A 22,753-nucleotide genomic window follows, 5' to 3' on the forward strand; every position below is an offset into this window, starting at 1 on the left:
GTTGTTGTTTGGTGAAGTCAAGGTGATGTGACCTTGAAGGGTGTGGTGTATGTATCGTTCAGAATTTTTTTCCCGGTTCTAATCCTCCCCCCACCAATATGACGTGTTATTTGCTTTTTTTGTTGTGCAGTGAAGTCAAGGCGTTGTGACCTTGAAGTGTCTGGTGCATGGATCGTTCAGATTTTTTTTCATATGAGATTTTGTGTGTTTATGTGTGTGTGTGTGTGTGTGTGTGTGTGTAGGAGAATGCACGGTACAGGGTTTCATCATGTGCTTGTTTGTCTATGTACAAACATACGTCTGCATACTTCGAAAATCCTCCAAGTAATAAATGCTCCATCGGTGTGAGGGCACCAAGTTAGTAGTGGAGTGACGCCACGGCAGCCGAGGACCGTCTGCCTAACGTCTACCCTCTCCGAGACTGCAACGACCACTGCTTGCTCGTACCGGCAACTGTTATCGCATCAAGTTGGGAGATGGGCTTGGCTGTGACGTCAGGCATCTCTAGTGGATAGCAACTAGCAATGTGAACCTTTCACGGTTTCATGGTGGGGGTGACTCGCACTGTTTAATATAAAAGAAATGCCTGGCACATTATGAAATCAGTAGACGAATATATCTGCAGCAGTTAGCAATTGGTAGAGTGTTATTCAGTTCGTAATAGATGGAAGACGGTGAGTGTATTTATCTGTTGGAAATTGTTTATATTTTCATATATATTTTTCATCATGTCCGTTTCAAAAGTAGACTTGAATAAAATTAATAATTTGATTGTACAGTAGGTTGAAATAGTAGAGCAAAAGGCCTTATCATCATTGCCAATTGATGAAGTGTTCATAATTAGAAATATGTCAACTTATTCTACACGATTTGGTAAATCAATTTTATTAACTTTGCAAGATGTGAGCAATGATAAATTATTTAAAACATGGCTACCAAAACGTATTTCGTTGCAATTCAGTGATGACGATATATCTTGTATCAACTCATCAGGTGGTAAATATACGATGATGTATTTAGGACAGAGCCAACAAAGTTTTGCTGGCATGAAAACGCGATCTCTAGTCAAATTCAATATGATTGAATAATAATAGTAATAATTTATAGTGAATTTCTTTAGGTCATAGCTTACGAAGTTTTTTGGTGTGAAAACGCTAACTCTAGTCAAATTCAATATGATTGAATAATAATAGTAATTATAATGAATTTCTTATTGTTTTATAATATTCATATATTAGATGATAATAATTATATGGAAATATAAACATTACTAACTTAGTTGAATACACTCACTTTGTAACTACAAGTAAAATGGGAATGTGAGTATTATATCACTGAAAAATTGGAGGTTGCTTATTGGTTTTTTTATTCAATTTCAGTTCCACCATTTAAAGATGTGGATGCAGTACGCAAGTCAAGATTGGGTCGATGTTGTAGATCTCAAATCATCGGTTCAACATTTGTCGTCTAAATTGAAGGTGTTGGGTGATGGAGCCGAACATGCAAGCAATTATGATATGAGTGTACGCTATGATGAAAAACAAATCGAATTATGCCTTCGTGATGCTGAGAACTATTGGAGTGGTGCAGAAGTTTGTAACAAATTTTTGGATAATGAATTGGAATTGTGGCAACTTTGTGAGGTTATGATTGAACTGAACCTAAGAAGATTCCTGTATAGCCTCCAACCATACTTGCCAGAATGGATTATTCATCACTTTGAATTGAATGATGAAAATCGAGAGGAAATTGAAGATGGTCGCGAAAATGATGATTATGAGGAAGAAGTTATTTTAGATAGTCTGTATGTTCCTGTAAATCATAAATAATGTCAAATAAAAAACTTTGTATTATTTTCATGTTTTATTTATTTAAATCTCATGAAATACAATAGAAAATGATTACAAAACAATAAATATGATATAAAATACAATACATGATATAAGTCAGTTACAAATAAAAAAAAAAAGATCATAAAACAGTACATGATAGAGTGAAAAAAAGTGTCAATATCTGCTATGAACTGAACCATCCAATGCATTGTATGTTAAAACTGTATCATGCAAAATTAATGCATATACTTTAGTGTTGTCTGGAAACTTGGTCTTCCTCGTCTCAAACTCAATCTTTATATCAATAGTTGATGATTTTGTTGCATTCGGTTGATGAGAACAATCGATGACGAATAGTGGATTCTCTCTAAATTGTCCAATGTCCATCAGAGGTTCACTCATATCTTTATCATAATAACTTCGCTGGAAACTCTCAAAAGCATAATAAGCAGGAGCATCAAGTTTTTTATCGAAATTCAAATTCCAACGCTAATATGGATAAACTTCAGAAAGTTTACTCGAATACTATTGATATCAGCAGTTGTGAATTTTGTAAAATCCTGTGTTCTATCTTCAGATGTGGTAGTACTTTGGAATGCGATGATGACAAAACGAGGAGTTTCCAATGCGTTAGTTGTTTTGATGGCCCATATGTCTGAAGAAATACCACGTAATGATGGTAGTTCATAGAGGTCCCACATACGATACGCCAACTTGATTTTGGCATTCAGACCGCTTTTGTTTATTCTACTCAAAAGTTTGAGCTTGTGTTTATCATCTGGTACAATATGTCTTATTTTCCATTCGATTTTATTTATTTCCAAATCAGCATCAACCTCACCTATATATGAGTTTTTGAATGATCGAGCGATAATCAAAATCAATTCCTGTTTGGCATTCAAGATACTTTTGTTGTAATCTTCAGCAAAACCCATCAAATATTTCAGTGGTAGTTTTCCACTAAAAACATGACTGTTTGTATCCAAGATATCTTGCTTCAATTGTGAAAGTCCCCAACCAGATGTCAATAATGTGTTAGCATGAGATTGTCCAAATGATATCATGGTTTTCATTGTAGATGTTATCCCAGGTTTTCTAACAACAGCCACTTGTTCATCACCCATTTCATAACGAATTTCGTCAAAGAGAAATGCAATTGCATTATTCGAGAGATAGCATGTTTTCGCTACATCTTTGGGGGTGAATTTACCTTCTATGTAAATGAAGCTCTCGGCAATATCTAGTATAACATCTTGATTATTGATTGCAATTCTGATTTCATCCGAATTCCTGAATAGCGGTGATCCATAGGGCTTATATGTGTGCTCATGTAAACTTATGAGAGAATGATCGAGCACTGGTTCATTGAATATATTCAATTTTCCATTGTTTGTTTCGAGCACCATTGTTATTTTCTCACTTTCAATCCAATCGATTTCAAAAATTTAAGATCACTCACAGACAGAGCGTTATGTGCTAACTGTTTAGCATACACTTGTGGAATGAGCTTCTTTTTATGCACACCTTTCTTTTTGATAGTGCAACTCGTTTGGGATTGTTCAATGCGATTTTGTCTATTATAAATGAAACCCATAACAACAGTTATTCGATTTTTTTTCAATTCCAAAATAATGAAAATCTCTTCTTCACTTCCAAAATCGATAAGGTTATTTTTTTCATCCAAAATACGCACTGTAATGTTGTGAATCAATTGACGACCTTCTGGACTGACAGGCATATATATATATAATACTGTGTGGTTCTTTAGTGAGATTGTAGCCAGGTTCAACATCAATATCGAATGAGAAAAGAATGTGGGATTCTTCACCATTTATATATGAACCAGATATTATATTGCAATCTAAGCGGATAAGTCTCACAGTTGTAATGTTTATTGGTAATGATGATTCATGTATCTGATTTGGTGGAAATATTTCATGAGCGAACCCCATCATTTCTGCTATTGAATTTGGATGTGTCAGATCAATTTCATATTTGGATCGCATTTCACATTTGAATGTATTATTATTGGCGTGTAGATAGAAAATATCATCTGCAACGACATCATTTGGTTTTTTATCATGAAACAATCTGAACATGATATGTTTCTGTATGACGGCATTGATCTCTTCTATTTCATAAGCACCACATGGAATTTCAATTGTCAACTTTTGGGGTATCGATGAGTTGTCATTACTGATTCTAAAACTAACTAAGTTATTAGCTTCAGTTATATTATTGATTGTATTGCATCCATAGAATCCCAAAAGTCCTAATCCATAACGACTGTTCCTATCCAATTCAATTGGTGGAAAAAAATCCGCACTCAAGACACTTGTCCCGACAGCTTGTAGCTCGAACTTTCGTGACATGACTGATGAATATTTTGAAACACATTTCAATTTATTATTGTACACAGCAACAGCACATTTGAGACAATTTACACTTTTTGGAAGGTGTTGTATTGTAATAAGTATCATTTTTATTGATACCAATATTCACATCCTCTATATTACAAATACAACACATATATTTCCGAGGTATAGGACCGTCATTAACATCCGATTCTGAATTTTGATCGTGGTGGTGGTGCTCATAACAATATCTATGTTTCATTATATCGATGTCATCTTGCAGATGCTTAGGCAACTTTTCCCAAACATATGCAATCTCATGTGCAACACATGCAAGTATCACTTCCTTAGGCATATTTGCAAGCATCACTTCATCCATTTTTTTCAAGGTACCATATTTTGAAAACATTCTAAGTGAAAACCCCATTCCCTTGATAGCCTCCCGATCCAGTTTTGGTGTTGAATCCATTTTTATTTGGAAAATTATTTAGAGAGAAACTGCAAGCACAAGTGACCACAGAGAACTGTATTAAATTTCTGTTGTCGATCATAGTTATATTTGATTTTTACATTCGAACATTTTCGAAAGAATCGAGTCAATTCCAATGGTGGGGGTAGATCTCCAAAACTATCGAAATATGTGACTTCTTTCCCACATTTTTTATATGCCACCCAATGTGTTCCTGGTCCACTTATTCCATCTAAATTAACAATAGCTGTCTCGTTTTGTTTTGGACCTGAAGATGGTAATCTATCACGCATAAAAACACCACGAAAATGTGGAATTTTCATTTTTTGTGCATAATAACTGAGATCGAGATCAGTAAGAGGCCTCTGATGTAGGGGTTCAATTAGTTTTTTGTTTTGTTTGTGGCTTTGTATGGTTTTAAATATAGTCTTAAACCTTTACGGTATGGTTTGAGATATATTCCACTTCCGCGTTTGCCTAATGCTACAGCCTCCATGGTTTTATTGTGACGATTGGCTTCCATTAAAGCCGCTCTGCTGGCTTTTGCCGAATTCACGGCCTTGGTAATACCAGCAGCGGCTCCCGCCAAACTTCCTAGTGCGGATAGTCCAGCAAAAATTGGTATCAATGGTAAAAGTCCACCGATCTTGGAAACAGGAATTATGCGTGGTGTGCGGATTTTCTTCTTTCCACCGGCAGCTTTAAGGTATTTACGTGCCGCCTGCAATGCCACAGTAATAGCTTTTTTGCTATTATTCGTCACAAAATTGATTCCCACCAGCTTTCTTCAATACATTTCGCACTTTATGGACTATTCCAGCACCAAATGCAACTTTTTTAATTTTATTTTTCTTCGTTTGTTTCCTCTTACATTTTTTCTTATTGGTACTACAACCCATGCCCATATGTCTTTTCGCTTTCATAATGTTGGTGACAAGTAATGCAGCTGCTCTTTCCCCAATACTCGCGTCCTTCGATTTAACCCTATCCCAAGCGCTGTATTCAAGTTCTTTGTCGGCTAAATGTCTTGCTGCAAGATCGGATGGATGCTTAGAATATTGAATATCGTGTTTTTTGCATTCAATATCTAATTTATTGATTCCAGGATCGTTACGAGCTAAACGTTGTTTCAATTTTGTACCTGGTCCACAGTATTGATAACCTCCGGGTAGATGTAATTCGAAAGGAAGTTTGTTTATTAAATCATTAACAAAACCACAACCTCTTTTAATTTTACGATCACTTTCAATACGTCCGTATCGTTTGATGGTACACATTGAAATGAATAAGCTAATAACATTTATATAGTCTCCAACCACGGCACGATGCGCATTGTAAAACAGAAAGAAAAGTTTGCTGTAGATAATCTAGATGAGAAATTTGGGTGTGGATTGAATGGACAAAAGGTATTCAGACATGGTCCACTACTTCCATCTATAAAAGGATTAGGTTTTCTATACATTCAGCAATAATGCAGAAATAGTGGAACCCTCCGACGCTAAGCCTAATTCTGTTTTCATTTTCGATGATGTGATATGTGAAAAGCAAGATATTATTAGATCATATTTCTGTATGGGACGTCATAAGGATGTTGATTGTTTTTATCTAGCACAGACATATTCACGGGTACCCAAACAGTTAGTGCGTGACAATACCAATTTCATTTTAATGTTCAAACAAGATGAGACGAATTTACATCACATTTATTCAGATCATGTTTCACCCGATGTAACATTCAAACAATTCCAATTGATGTGTGTTAAATGCTGGGAGGACCAATATGGATTTCTAGTCATTGATAAGGATAGAAAAATAGATGAAGGTAGATATCGCAAAGGATTCGATAGTTTTATATACCCATGATCTTGTTTTTTACACTTATTCGATCACTGAATATTGTAGAGGTCACTTCATCAGCGAATTAGGCTATAATTTAAAAAAGGGCATTATGAATACAAAAAAAGATTCTGAAAATAAAAACAATGAAATGAATTTGAAACGTCAACTAGTAGAGACAACAGAAGCTGTCAGGCAGAAATTCAACTCTATCAAGAATGATAATATTGAAAATCGTACGACACTTGAAAGATTGTATGAGCCCATAATGAAACCATTGAATGTTTTATCATCAAACGCTACTTCTAAATCACCAGTGTTATCACCAAATCATGGAACTGTTCAATCTACTTCAAATTATCCCATGAGTACTCCAATAGGAAGAAAACAATCTTTTGCTAGTGTATCATCTGTGAATAGTGACACGAGCACACTTCAAGACGATATGAGAACAACTCTATTCGAAACACCATCATCGTCCCACATCGATTCCTCGGATCCTGACACCTCACCTGATATGAATGAAAGTGGTGAAGATGTTTTGATGAAACATTTGAATAATGTAAAATCTAGAAATCCAGCATATGATGGAACATTTGGCGTACGTATGGATCCTATTACACAAAAGCTGAAAATGGGAAGTCTAGTGGTGCATTTCAAAGATGGAAACATTTCATTTTGGGATGCTAATAAAGTGAAAAAATATGAATGCGCAGGTAGTCCAGAATTGTATGATATGATCTTTTTGAAGAATCCACGAGATGTTGATAATAAAGAAACTCGTCAAGTATATTCCAAAATATTGAAAATAACGAATGCTCCATATAAACAATATCATCAGAAGAATGGTTTTAAAAATACAAATTCTAAAAAATTTCGTGAAGTTATCAAACCTCTATTAGACTCACGACAATATCCAATAAGAAGTAGAAGTAAAATTGGTGGAGCACTCAAACGAGTGAAAATGGAGAAAATATATAATTCTAAACCTGTGAATTATGTGTACTGGAATTCACCGAAAGAGTTAGTTGCTCGCCTACGATTATTGGTAGCTTCAAAGTCAGCTGGTCATACAGGACATGACAATGAAATAATTTCAATAATTGAAGAATTACGTGAAGAAGGTATAATATATTAACATATTCACATGTAATGATCACTGTCACATCATCATTCAATGCAGTAACATTATCACATTTTCTCTTTAATCATATTGAAATAGAATGACTAATGAAATAAGTGATGTCAAACGACAAGTTGTTAATGAATTACATAAACCTGCAAGACGTAATTTTCGTAGAAGAATAACCACCATCAAAGGTTTTGCAGATCTATGGCAAATAGATTTAGCTGAACTGCAACCTTATGCAAAAAGTAATGAAGGATACCGATATATACTTGTAGTGATAGATTGTTACTCCAAATATCTGTGGACTGTAGCAGTTAAAGATAAAACAGGTAGTACAGTAACTAATGCAATGAAACATGTACTGAAAGAAGCCAAATACTCCCCCAAACACATACAAAGCGATCAAGGGAAAGAATTTTTCAATAAAAGCTTCTCATCTCTCATGCGAGAATATAATATCAATCATTATTCAACATTTAGCACAAAGAAGGCAGCTATAGCAGAAAGAGTGATTCGTACAATAAAGGGGTGGCTCTATAAGGAATTTTCGATGAGAGGTCACCACAAATGGCTTGATATTCTTCCAACTATAACTAGTAGATATAACAATAAAGTTCATCGTACAATAGGTATGGCACCCATTAATGTTGATCCATCAACAAGATTGATATTCAAAGGTATCAATGGAGTTGGAAAAAAACAAAGTAAACCCAAATTCCGATTGAATGATATTGTACGAATAAGCAAATACAAAAATATTTTTGAAAAGTCTTACACTGCGAACTTTACCACGGAACTCTTCAAAATCAATAAAACCTTTCCCACAACCTATAATCTTGAAGATATGAATGAACAACCTATTAGAGGATGTTTTTACGAAGAAGAGTTATTGCGAACCGAAAATCCTGACGTATATCTGATCGAGAAAGTGCTGAAGAAAAGGAAAAATAAAGTATATGTAAAGTGGTTAGGACTTCCTAGTGAACAGAATTCTTGGATTGATGAATCAAATATGCTTTAAATGTATCTAATAATGTATTTATGAATAAAGTAATGTTAAAGTTCATTATTGTTTTCATTTCAATTATATGTAAGTGAATTGAAAAAATATTGCAGCGGTAAACATTGCCCCAACCATTCGCAATGTTCTGTGTATACCAAACCAAATTAATTGTATACTCCATTCCCGCTTAAAATTTTTTTCAACTCACAATATTGAGAACACAATACCATTCCCAAAACTAATCGCTGTCACTTTGAAATGCTTTCTCCAACTCTTTTCGCCAATTATCTCTCACTGATAATGCCGTCTCATAAAGTCGAGTCGACTCCTCAAGCTCTGCCTGTGCTTGCATTCTCGAACGTTGATTGAATTTGTCATCTTTCATGATTTTTGAACGTAGTTCATCTGCTTCTTTGCTCATGTTAGCCAATTCAATTTTCGCTAATGCAATCTTAGCATCTAATGCTTGAAGAGTGTCCTTATTGACACTAATAGCTTGCTCACTCTTTTCATGTTCAGCAATAGCCTTTTGCGCCTTTACAAGACGGCATTTCGCTTTCTTTTTCATATCTCCAAACCGAAGTAATGGAGTGAAAGAAGATAGCGATTCAGTCATCAAATCACCCTTCATTTCTTTGGGTTCACATTTTGTCTTCCTCTTCGATCTGTCACTTTTCGTTGTGGGCTTTTTCTCCTGCAAACCACTTTTCGATTGTTTTTTTTCTTTCAACTCAGTGACAATCGATGAAGATGCATTATTAACCTTCCTTTTGATAGTTCTGGATTTTTTATCAACACCAAGAGGGGGGGTAGATGAAGGGTGTTTGGATGATGATGATTGTGAAATGATTGGAGTTTCAACGATAATTTGTTGAATTGGTTCCGGCACATCTGCGAAATTAACGAAGTCGCTAATATCAAAATCACTTATCGAGTCTTGAGACTGTAAATGTAATACTGGAATATTTTCAAAATTAGTGTGATCGATATCAACAAGTGGTGAACCATCTTCAGCAATCAATAGTGGCATGGAGCTCATGATAATGATTATTTAGGTTTGGAGGAATGATATGTGATAGCAATAGAATGTGGATAGGAAAGGTGATGATGTTACTGATACTTCACCTTTTATAGAAGAAAATAAATTAGCGCATGCGCTCTTTCGTCAACTAGCCCACTCTTTCATCGACTAGAGATGCTATATCCTTCTCTCCCACTTAAAACGAGTCAAGTGATAGGTGGGAGTCGTACCACTTCCGTTTCCTATTCAATCGTATAAGTCGACTTGCGATCCTGAAGTTCATTCATTCACTCTCTACAACTGTGAGCAAACAACAACAAGATGAATTCTGCAAAAATAAATGCTGCATTAAATAGAATATCTGCTGTTGATGAAAACAATTGGATAGACGAATCAGATGATGATGATGTCAATGTTCCGCTAGAGGAAGTGATAGTTGAAGCAGAAGATGTTGGAGTCGATGAAGATGAGATAGACGAAGTTGAAAACGAGGCCAACCAAAGCGACGAAGATGATGACGTGATGGAGTTTGAGAGGGTCATGGATGAAGAAGGAGATGATGAAGGGATAGAAGCTGACACAACTGAAGGCGATGGTGCTTTGAGGATCGGTATGCGAACGCTCAATGTCAGTGAGACATTGGAAGATCCCTTGGATTTGTATTGTGCAATGGATGCATACGTATTGATCAGCACAATAGATGGAGAGAACAAAAAACTATGCTGGTGCTGCTTTCGGTTTTATTCGCATAGAAACAATAATGGAGGGTGGTATGCCCATGTCAACACCCACAACACTGTCTCAATTATGGAAATGGGACAAAATTGGTGTGAAGCTTGCGAGAGGCCACTAACAAACTTCACCCGAGTATCTACATGTATTATATGTAATAATGTCCAACCTGTGGCACAATAACCGTGGACCTACTGGTCAAAAAAAAACAACAGCCCTTTTCAGGGCTACATTATTCACACAAACGGTAGTAGTAGAATTCACAGATTATGTGATAAATGACTACTTTGACTAAAAAGTCGAAGTTAGGATTTGGTTTATCATCGAATATCTGTGTATATGATGAGTACTACTTTGACTGAAAAGTCGAAGTTGATATTTTCTCAATCATTGAATATAATGATGAGTACTACAGAGTTGGATGATGATACTTTCACATAAGTTTTGACTATAGTGTTAACCTATTTCTGATTGAAAGTATAATGATAGCTCTGAAAATAGTTGTTTAATGTCTTTAATTGTAGCCCTTGAAAGGGCTGTTTTTCCTATTAATCCATACAATGGTATGGACTAACGCTCTTCATCATCAGAAACAATCATGATGGTGTCATCATCTGAATCATCTGTATCTGATGATATACTGATGATGTCGTCCTCATATTCATCAGATTCATCTGAATCAGATGATATACTAATTATGTCGTCCGCATGATCATCTAGCTCGTTATCCTGTAGATCGTCTAACTCATCTACTTCCTCTTGCATACGTTCCGGGAAATCATCAGGAAGATCGTAGATGCGTTGCAGCATTTCTGCGAAGGTTGTACTGAAATGATCAAACGTAGAATCTATTTCATGTACCTGGATGGGTCCTGTACTCATCATAGAAGACTCTGGTACACTCATCGGTTCGGTGGTGGAATCAGCAATCGACATTGTGGAAGAATGATGTAGAACTGGGATTGATACTATATTTATATTGGAAGAAATAAAACGGAGGGGTGAAGTGTAAATGTAGAACAGTGTTTGAGATTCGAAAACATTAAAAATGACGATCTTCATGAAACTCTGAGCGATTATTATGAGAAATTCTAAGTGATTATTATGAAAAACTAATAAGAGAGAGGGAGGAAGACACTGCCCCAGCCTCGCAGTGCCTCGTGTACACCAACCAAAAAAGTGTGTACTCCGTGGAAGGAAAGGAAAGGAAAGGAAAGGAAAGGAAAGGAAAGGGTGGGAGAAACAGGGAAACGATTACATATCGTCGTCGGAATTTAGGACATCATCGTCATCAATTAGGATGGGAGATGGCGGAGGACTGTCCTCGATAAGGATTGGGGATGGTGGAAGTCTGATGTCGCCAGCGTCATCGTCGTCGTCATCCTCATCTGCGATGTCTACAGGCGGTGGGTCACCCCATTCGTCATCCCATTGGTAGGGATCCGGATAATCCCCGTCCGATAAGTCAGCTTCATCACTCCCAGTGACATGCTGAACCTGCACCCTGTAGTCATTATTCATGAATTCGAAGGGAATGTCATGAGGTGCCGTTGTGGAGTCCACGAATCCTTCCTGTATATATGCATAGTAAGGCATCTGAGGCTCCGGGACACTATAGGGCTCAGTAGTTGAATCAGGTTCCATGTTGGAGGTGGCTGATCAACTGAATATTCCAACAGATAATTCCTACTTTTATACTTTTGAAAGGGAGTGGGGAGGAGTGGGGATGAAAGAACTTGGAATTGAAAATGGAAAAAAAGAAAAATAATGAAAAGACGAAGTGAAGAAAAATGCTCCAACCATCGCATTGTTCAATGTGTACCAAACCAAAACAATGTACACCCTTTATTTCACTTCTTTTTTCATTTGTTTTTTTCTTGTTTTTTATTCCTAAAATTATAATTACAAACCTAAAACTACCATGCTACCTAATTATCCTAAAACTATCCTAGTTGACCTAAAAACTATTTCCCTTCATTCAAAAATTTCTTTATAAATATTTTTAGTTCATTATTGAGCTCTATCGAAGAGGTCTCTGCCTTCCGCCTTTCCTTCAGAGCTGCAGTCCTTCGATCTAGCTCGGCCATCCTCATTAACAACTCGCGCCGTTGGCTAGCAATTTCATTCTCCTCCCGGGAAATGCTAGCCAACGCGGCCTCACTATTTCGTGAAGCGAGTGCAACATCCCTACACCTCTGTAGGAAAGTTTCCATCTCCTGGGGGTTAACCTCTCCGATAGGCTCCGGCACTGGTGGCACTTGTGGCGCGATCTCCCCGGCAGGCTTCGACACTGGTGGCACGACCTCCATGGCAGGATCAGGCACCGGTGTGAGTTCCATGGGTGTCAACATCGCTAATAGTGCAAATTGGGTGAGGATTTCACCTGGAGATGGCACCCTCGGCACCGGCTTATATGCCCTCCGTCTTTCCACTGTCAATGCGAGCGGTGTGGGACGTCTCGGAGGATTCCTTTTGGCGGTCGACCAACTACCTGCATGAAGGTTAGTCCTATTGCATTTACTCCTATACCTTTGAATAGGACCAACCTTAGCTGCAGATTGCCGCTTGGCTTTGTTAACAACCCTGTCTTCCTGGAATGAGACAGGGCTGCGTGGCCGCTGCACACCACCCGAAGTTGAAGCCTTCACCTCTTGGACCATCCCTTGAACATGTCAGGGCTGCCTGGTCGCTCCACCTCAACATCCACAGGTATGATCGATGCCACAGCGTTGTCGATTTCCTGCGTGTAGTTTTCCATTCTGAAAATGTAAAATAATACAAAGTTAGTTGTTATGAAAAAGTAACATTGATAACTTACTCAAAATTCGCTTGTTGTAGACTGTAGAAGACTGCTGTATTAGACTGGTGTTGTAGTAGACTGCTGTAGCTGGACTGCACTCGATGAGAAGACTTGTCGTACTGAATGCCGAGAAGTGTGCTCCTCAGGGTGTAGGCAGAAGTGGGAATGGTGGGAGTCAGGTGGGGGCGCGCATGCGCAATTGTGGGGTGAGGCGAGCAATGGTGGGAAGGGGGCGGGGCTAAAAGTGGAGGAGAGTGGGCGGGGACTACAGTGTGTTGTTAAATTTTTTTTTTAATGAAACATAAAATTAAAAATTTTTAGTCATAGAACCGGCATTGGTCATCCTCAGTCATAGAACCGGCATTGGTCATCTACTTGAATTGTGACTGGAGAAAAAAATCTTTATTTTTTGTAAATCTATATTATTAAAATCAATAATGGGGGTATTTAATGTTCAGTGTGTATGTAGAATCGATGGTCTCTATTAATTTTTTCGCAGGATTGATATTTTTCGAGAAAAGAACGGGTTGTAATCTCATTATGTAATATTAAATTTATTACACTCATTTTCAATTTTACACGAAAAATGGTAATGACAAAAGTTATAGAGAATTCAATTTCCAACAAATTTGGTCTACATTAATTTTTTCGCAGGATTGATATTTTTCGAGAAAAGAACGGGTTGTAATCTCATTATGTAATATTAAATTTATTACACTTATTTTCAATTTTACACGAAAAATAGTAATGACAAAAGTTGTAGAGAATTTAATTTTCAACAAATTTGGTCTTCATTAATTTTTTCGCAGGATTGATATTTTTCAAGAAAAGAACGGGTTGTAATCTAATTATGTAATATTGAATTTATTACACTTGTTTTCAATTTTACACGAAAAATAGTAATGACAAAAGTTGTAGAGAATTCAATTTCCAACAAATTTGGTCTCCATTAATTTTTTCGCAGGATCGATATTTTTCGAGAAAAGAACGGGTTGTAATCTTGAGAAAGATTCCGAATCTTGACGATCAAAACTTTTTTTTTAATTATAAACCTTTAATAATTCATAAAAAAAGTAAAATATTGATATTAGTGGTTCAAATCCCGGTTTTTTCGCAGGATCGATATTTTTTGAGAAAAGAAAGGGTTGTAATCTTGAGAAAGATTCCGAATCTCGACGATCATTTTTTTTTTTTTAACCTTTATTAATTCATAAAAAAGTAAAATATTGATATTAGTGGTTCAAATCCCGGATTACCCATAAAAAAAATCAATAATTTTTATATAAATGAAGCTTTCATATCTTATATAGAATAATAAATGTTATTAACACCAATATGTAAGCCTGTGGCGTAATGGTTAAGACCCTAGCCTATGCAGACGTATGACATGAGTTCAAATCCCCGTGTGACCAAAAATTTTTTTCTTTATTTCTCACCATTATTCCTTGTGATTTAAATAGAATTGAAACTGTTAGTATAAGTGGGCCTGTGGCAGCGTAGATGTTAAGGTATCATCCTACCGCACAGACTATCCAAGTTCGAAACTTGGCAATGGCAAAACTAGAAAAAAACTAGAAAAAATAATAAGAAGGAGGCGGAGGGGGGGGCAAGAGGGTATAGGTTTTTGAAAATGAATTATTTTTTTAATTTTAAAATTTATTTTCAAATTTCAAAAATTTTTTTTCAAATTTCCTTTTTTTTTTCAAATTAATTTTTTTTTTTCAAATTTCAACAGTTGGGAACATGTCAAGTCAGAATTCGAGTACATCACTAATGCCACTTCAGGGACATTGAAATATATATAATAATACTTGTTGATAACTTTCATTATTAATTTTTCAACTACACATTTTTTTTTCCTAACCTAACTTAATCAGGCCCTGCCCAGGCAGGCTATTCCACTTCACTATTCACCATGTTGGTTCAATTATTACGTCATCTGTTGCTTTTGGTTTTGGTTCTATTATTCTAATATTTGAATCAATGTTCAGTCCTGGATATCCCAGTCCACCTGATGGCCTGACTTTATGGCTTTTCTCCAAAACTTCAACTCTCTCTTCCAGTACATCATACTTTTTCACTGTAGTCGCTGTTATGTTTGACATAGCATCAAATTTTTTATTTGTAGACGCTGTTATGTCAGACATTTTTATGTCTACATCATTTGTAAGTTTGTCAAATTTACGAGTGAAAGTTATCCGAGCCTCTGCAATTTTATCGTCAAATGCTTGACGGGCATCGCGAGCAATATTGCCTATTGTGGATTGTATTGCAGCTTGTAGGGCTAGAAGTATAACCTCCTTTGTTCCGTTAATTTCCCCCTCAAAGTATGATACAGTTACACAATCACTCTTGTCAATTGGTTCGCTTGTATTTTTCAATATTTTTCTTTGCATGTCATAATGACCATCTTTTGTTAATTTAAATCCATTGCCGGGTGGACCTCGGATGACATTACCACCCCATTTTTTTTTCTGCCAAATTTATCGATTGTTTTAGACATTGTGCACCCACGATGATTCTTTTCAAACTGATATTCCTTTCATTTACATTATACTATATATTGCAGTAATCGATTAGGGAAATAGAAATAATACAAATAAAATTTTAATCATTTTATATTCATTACAGTAATACATATACATACATACATAATACATTAATATCACAATACTTCTGTCATATTGAATTTTCCGGTTTTGAAGATATTGAATGAAACTTCAATCATTGATCTCGGCAGATAATGAATTAATCAATTGATCCAATGGAGTCTCCTGAGATTGTGATTGTTGAATAATATTACTTATCCAACGAATGTTCTCATTTGGATCGTTTTCATAAAATTCAATATCATTATGACCCCAAGGAAGAGTGTGGGTAGTATTCGGAATGATAAATCGTTTATCGTCGTGGTATGATAATGCAACTTTATTTTTCAATTCAGTATACATATCATGCAACACGCTTCTGAATGAATTCATCTTTCTGAATATCATACCACCTTGTTCGACGATTTTTTGATAATCTTCGCATGTCAATTCATTCTTTATTACCGATCGTTTAACCCCTTTGGCTTTCTTAAATTCACCATCAACAGATTTCACATAATATGCTTTAGCACCTGTACCATAAAAACTCATGATTGGATCATTTGGAAATTCATCTTTGAAGTTACCCAAGACTGAACTTGTTACTGGAATATTGAATTGGTTAACTATACCGTAATTGGATGTATCAAATCTACTTATGTTAGTTTTTATGAATTCATAAAAATTTTCTGTGTTTACTTTAAGAATGAGCGAGTCGGTATCTGTGTAAAGTAAAGAGACATTTTCATCAAAGTGTTGTTTGATGCATCCATAGAAATAGTCATACATGACTGTTTTAGATAATTCTAATATGGAAAATCCCAAATATAATGGATTATCGTAATGAACCTTCACTCTACCCAATTGAATGGCAACGAAATTATCAGTGAAAATTGAACAATTTTTGAAATTTGGTTTGGCTATGAGAGTGCTGGCACCTATATTTTCCTTTATATTTTCCCAATGTGTAACGAGTCTAACATCAATTCGATTATCTACATTCTCCATTGTCTTTCCATATACCGCATTATTCATTAGTTTATAGAAATCTTTAACAGATTTGTTGTTAGACCTATTACGCATTTCAGTAATAAGATCTATATAGGGTTTCATCCAGCATGATTGTTTGAATTTCAATACTCTATGTGTATTCATTACAATCAATCCATTTTTGACAGCTTGCTGTAGATTCCTATAATGAACAATATATTTTCTTTTATCATTCAAATTTGGAATTAATTTGGGAATTTTCGATTGTGTACGAGGTGGTATTATTTTTTCGACTAAAAATGGAAGGTCAGAATGTTTATCATGCAACTCTTGTGGATAATGAATGTCCACTTCAAATACATACCCATACGGACTATCAGTACTCACATCCATCACATCAAGATTAAGAATTTCATTTGGTGTCAACCATGTAAATTCACTTGTTGGTAGAGGTTGTGACATACTGTGACCGTATAGATTTGTTGCATCTAAATATGTAATGAATGTGGAAGGTTCATTGGGATTATAATTCGGTAAAAATCTATTATTTGCTATATGTTTCCTCTCGCTACATTGACTAATTCCACCTCGTATACCTTTTTGAAAAAATTGAATCATATCAATGTCAGTTAGTGATTCCAATTCAACATTAGTGAACTTCAACATGGCATCCCATGATAATCCAGGTGCAGTGTAATATTGTGCCGGATCTAAGTTATATATCTCTAAACTTGTGGTGCGGAAGTTTTCAAAAATATCACATAGTAGCAATACATCCGACTTCAAATACAAATCAGAGTATTCCCCCAAATTCTGACACTCGAATAAATTCCAAACATTTCTAGCCCTATCATAATCAGTTTCCGATATATGTTCACAATTGAGTGTGTCATAAAACTGATTTTTTGTCGGAAGTAATGATTAATTCAATTTGTCGATGTCATCAACAAAACTATATGGAAATACACCTTTCTGTCTCATCAAATTGAATTTCTCAATTTGTGGGAAATGTTTGTGCATCTCCAAACATTGATCGGAGGTCAAGTTTGCACCCAACTTCTCCAACGAATCAGTCATAAATTTATAACTATCGATAAATCTCATTTTGAGATAATTCTTCCTAACCACACCATCTTTATCGGTATAGCTGTGTGTAAAGAGATGCTTCGTGAAAGATATATATTTCTCTTTAGTTTGCGGGATAACATCAACTTTCTCTTTATTCCTATACAATTCTTTTATGAATAAATGACAATCATAACCACTTAAATTATGAAAAATGATAGGTATGAAGTTTGGTATTTTGAAATTTTAATTACATTTCGAGTGAGCGGCATGTGATCTTTTCTTTCCTGTGACATGACAATGATCTCTTACTTTGACTTCACCATCAGTAAATGCTTTATTACATATACCACAAGTTCTGGCTGCAGCAAACTGTTCTTCTTCTTCGACAGTTTGTGTATCTATTGGTTTAGGGTTTCTGAGATGATTTTCATGTATCTCTTTCAAATCATCTTCAATGCTACTCACAAATTTCTGAGCTGCATCTACACCCCTATATGTAACAAATTTTGACAAATCATGATTATATGAACACTTTATCAAATAAGCAAATGAATATGGGGCATGTTCGAATGTTTTAATCGTGTATGAACTTTCAGGATTTGGCTCATTCACATGAATCGGTTTAAGCACTGATTCAAAATCAGCATACACTACAAATGGCACCCTCATTTGTCTCTCAAAGTTTTCAAACATTAGTTTATTTTCCGCAACCATTCTACCATATTTATTGATCTTTAAATTAGTAGTTGGTGTTGTGGTACTAATGTGATTACAATCATACATATTATGACGTAAAAGCAATCTCTCATCAGAAAAATATATCAAACATCCGTCACAAAAATATTTTTTCTGTCTATGAGCTGATAGTTGATTAGAAACTAATCTTGAAAGATCTTTGATCCAACAATAGTGACCATTACCGGAGTCATCAGTTATAAACAACAAATTGACATGTCTCCGGAGTCTTCTCTGTGAGTATCGCAATGGACCAATCACTTCATACTTCATTTTACCCTTCTCAAATGTACTCTCTAAACCGTAAACATCAATTGAAATATCATTCCTATCTTCGAATCTTTCAATACTCTTATTATTAACTTTAACCGGAAAATCCATACCTGTGACATCTAAAACAGTGGAAAAATGTGGATATGACGTAATTTCGGACACTCGACTATCTGCAGGATATAGTGCTGATGTTATAGCCCAAGCAAAACAATATTGATCTTCATTACGAACATTCACAACAGCTTTCTTCCATTGAATACATTGAGGCAGCTTCACATATGAACGTCCTTCCAGTGGACTGTATTTATTAATGTTGACCTCGAGAAACAATATTTTTTCACAAGTCCAACCTGAATTATAAAAAAAAATATTACTATTCAATCTTATTGAAATTTTTAAAAAATAAATACCTGAGTCACGATCCTGGAACTCGGTCGTTTGAGCCACAATTACATCACGGAATCCATCAAAAACAGCATTCAAATCTGAAGATTGGTCCACTATTTTATTTTGGGAATTAAATGACTTCGTGTCCCTCGAATCATCAGTCTGAAGATTATAATTCCCAAAAACTTCCATATTCACCTTGATGCTTCCATGGATCCTGACGGCTGATTCCAGTAATTCAATGACCTTCTGCCTAATCTCATTGAAAAATGACATGTAGTCACTGGTTACAATCGAACTCTCCACCCTGTATGTAGCAATGCGGCAATTGAATGCATTCGTTATAATTTGAACACCGTCAGACAATTGAACACATGCATTATTTTTATGACTCATGGTTCTTCGGTGAGAATTCACTTGGGTCATAGGAATTGTCACATTACAACAATTGCACGTATACATAGGTGTTGCATTATCCACTCTAACCCGTTTCACTGCAGGCCCTCCTTGGCAACTCTGGAGCTGATGCCGACGAAGATTATCACTACGAGTGAAAGATTTACTACAGTCACAAGAATACATTTTATATAATAGTTCTCACTAACTCACTTGATGTAAACTGACATAGCCAACACTCGTACGCTTCTTAAATACACTCTGATAGGACCCGTCAAGACGTCATAGCCAACCCCACTTCTCAACTACATGCGCCAAGATTACCTCCCAACTGAATGCGATAACAGATGTCGATATACGAGCAAGCAGTGGTCGTTGCGGTCTCGGAGAGGGTAGACGTTAGGCAGACGGTCCTAGGCTGCCGTGGTGTCACCATCGATAGCGGGGCTAGAGCAATGCGTTACGTCACAACCTTCATCGCTTCGGGAGAGGTGAGGGCAGACCGATGAATACGCATTACTCTGCCACACGTCGTGGAGTGAACATGTCGCTCTCTAGCCGTTGAACGGTTATTGCTGTGACGTCACTCCACTACTAACTTGGTGCCCTCACACCGATGGAGCCTTTATTACTTGGAGGATCTTCGAAGTATGCAGACGTATGTTTGTACATAGACAAACAAGCACATGATGAAACCCTGTACCGTGCATTCTCCTACACACACACACACACACATAAACACACAAAATCTCATATGAAAAAAAAATCTGAACGATCCATGCACCAGACACTTCAAGGTCACAACGCCTTGACTTCACTGCACAACAAAAAAAGCAAATAACACGTCATATTGGTGGGGGGAGGATTAGAACCGGGAAAAAAATTCTGAACGATCCATACACCACACCCTTCAAGGTCACATCACCTTGACTTCACCAAACAACAACCAATAAAAAAAGCAATTAATACGTCATAGTGGTGGGGGGAGGCCGAGAATCAGCTGTAAACAACTACTTTCTATTTATGACATATTCAACATGGCGATTGAAATTCAATTTTGTGTCAAAGTATACTCCAAGGTCCTTGATATATTCTACTCTATTTAATGCAATACTATTCAACAAATACTGAAACAATATGGGTGAATGATTTCTATAAAACGAAATACATGTACATTTTTCCACGTTGAGTTTCAGCTTATTCATATCACAATATATTACAAATATAGCAAGGTCTTCCTGAATTTTTAAACAGTCTCTTATGGAGGTAATTTTTTTAAATATTTTCGAGTCGTCTGCATATAAGAAAATATTAGAATAAAGGAAACAAGACTGTATGTCATTTATGAATACTAAAAACAACAGTGGACCCAGGTGTGAGCCCTGAGTTACCCCTGAGGTAACCACGAAGGGTGTCGACTTGAATCCATTGATACTAACAAGTTGACTACGATTAAATACATAAGAGGACAGCCACCTAAGAAAATCGCCCTGTACACCAATTCCAGTTGATCATAACATACTCGACATGAGTATGTTATGATCAACCTTGTCAAAAGCCTTGCTGAAATCAGTATACAGTGAATCAACTTGTTCACGGCTGTCCAGTGCACTCGAGATATATTCGGTGTAAATGACTAAATTCAAACCCATAACTTAAATACGTTATGGGTTTGAATCGACCAATTTCATCACATTTCCGTTTATTCTATTTCGCCAGTTTTTTCACGGCATTTTCATGTCAGTTCTTCAATTCGTTGCAGGATTTTCACATGGAAAATGATTTTTTTTCATCGGTCGGTCGATACCCGATCGGTTCGACGTGGGTGCTTTGTTCACTCACTCAAATCGACGCCTGTGTTGATCGGTGGTTCAAGCACCAGGCTGAACGATCGATTCTCACCTGCTATCGTCCAACTTGTATTAGAAATCACACGATAAAAGGTGAGACCTCGTTAGTCTTTAGCTCGCACAAGTTTCGATTTCCGAGGGTTGTCGTTTGTAGGGCTGCGACATCTGGTTAATGGAAAAACATATTTTAAACAGATGTTTTCTTAACAGATCGAGTTGATAGCAGTACTATAAGTTTTTGACATCAAAGTATATTCCACCTTCTGTGCCATGGTTGGTTTTCGAACTGTCGGTATATCATGAATTTCTGTCAAGCATGTTTTTGGAATTAATAGAAGTTTATTTAACCACATTACACTTTACATGTTTGTAGCAAGTCATGACAAATTTGTTACATATGCTTACGCACAGCAAAAGTAATTTCAGATCGGATGAGTATAAAATATAATTTTAGATAAAAAGTAGAGCAACATAAAGATTAACATTAAAAACATGAAAGAAAAACATGATATAGCATATTTACGGTAGTCAGATGAATATGTTGGTTGTATGTTGGGACTTAGAAGCGATTTTTAAAATACCCCAGGTAATCAGAGACAGAGTAAAAGCAGCCCTCCAATAGTAGTTGTTTAATGGATTGTTTGAATTTATTCATACTAAGATCTTTCAGCTTGACTGGTAAACAGTTATATAAGTTGTAATCCAAAGAATTTTGTTTGTGATTTAGCTAGGCGATATCGATTTGTACAGATCTTTTCAGCGTATCACGTACGGTACTGATGAATATTAGAACGTTTTGGTAAGGTACTCGCAATTCTGAGGATTTCTAGCAAAACATGAAAAATGAGTAACGTTGGTACAGGCATGATACCTAGTTTTTTGAAAATTGGCTGACACGGTTCCCGAAAACCTACATTTGCCAATATTCGAATGGCTCGCTTTTGTAACCTAAAGATATTGAGAGAACCAGGTGAGTTTCCCCAAAGAACAATCCCATAATCAATGTAAGAATGAAAAAGCGAATAATAAGTAATTTTTAATATATCGAAGCTGGTAATATTTTGAAGTTGTCCTAGAACATAAATAGTGCTGGATAACTTGCTCCTAAGCTGATTTGTATGTTGATGCCAAGATAAACTATTTTCAAGTGTTATGCCAAGTAATTTCACGCTATCATTTGAGGGGCCTACAGTGGAGAATTGAAGACGTTGTGTATTATTGGTATTTAATTTCAAATTATTTGTTAGGAACCAAGTATTAGCTTTATTTTCAATGTCTTCCGATATTTCT

General features: G+C 36.0%; 2 protein-coding genes across 5 annotated transcripts in view; one reads left to right on the forward strand and one right to left on the reverse strand.

Moving 5' to 3' along the window:
- Window positions 1–22,753, forward strand: part of LOC111514099 (cytochrome P450 9e2-like) — a 46,157-nt gene that overhangs the window by 15,457 nt on the left and 7,947 nt on the right. The window contains exon 5 of one of the 4 annotated variants that reach the window (XM_074179367.1): window positions 1–1,712. This exon is cut by the window's left edge and continues 571 nt beyond it. The exons of 2 other annotated variants lie outside the window; for them this stretch is intronic. The gene's annotated coding sequence lies outside the window, so the exon portion shown is untranslated. Of the gene's footprint in view, window positions 1,713–22,753 lie in introns of those variants that run through there. One more of the 4 variants, XM_074179366.1, reaches the window with a different exon arrangement.
- Window positions 12,291–13,624, reverse strand: LOC141484282 (uncharacterized). Its single transcript, XM_074179365.1, has 2 exons — window positions 13,195–13,624; window positions 12,291–13,135 (listed from the first exon to the last, which is right to left on the reverse strand). Exon 2 carries the CDS (start codon window positions 13,034–13,036, stop codon window positions 12,341–12,343), a length of 696 nt encoding a protein of 231 aa, XP_074035466.1. The 5' UTR covers window positions 13,037–13,135; window positions 13,195–13,624; the 3' UTR covers window positions 12,291–12,340.

The sequence above is a fragment of the Leptinotarsa decemlineata genome, unplaced genomic scaffold (genome assembly GCF_025532065.1).
Source record: "Leptinotarsa decemlineata unplaced genomic scaffold, Ldec_3_MD MMD2_tig00005462_RagTag_RagTag, whole genome shotgun sequence".
In the NCBI taxonomy this organism is placed as follows: Eukaryota; Metazoa; Arthropoda; class Insecta; order Coleoptera; family Chrysomelidae; genus Leptinotarsa; species Leptinotarsa decemlineata.

Coding starts and splice junctions, on each gene's coding strand:
- LOC141484282 (XM_074179365.1), bottom strand. CDS start 13,036: ATGGTCCAAGAGGTGAAGGCTTCAACTTCGGGTGGTGTGCAGCGGCCA.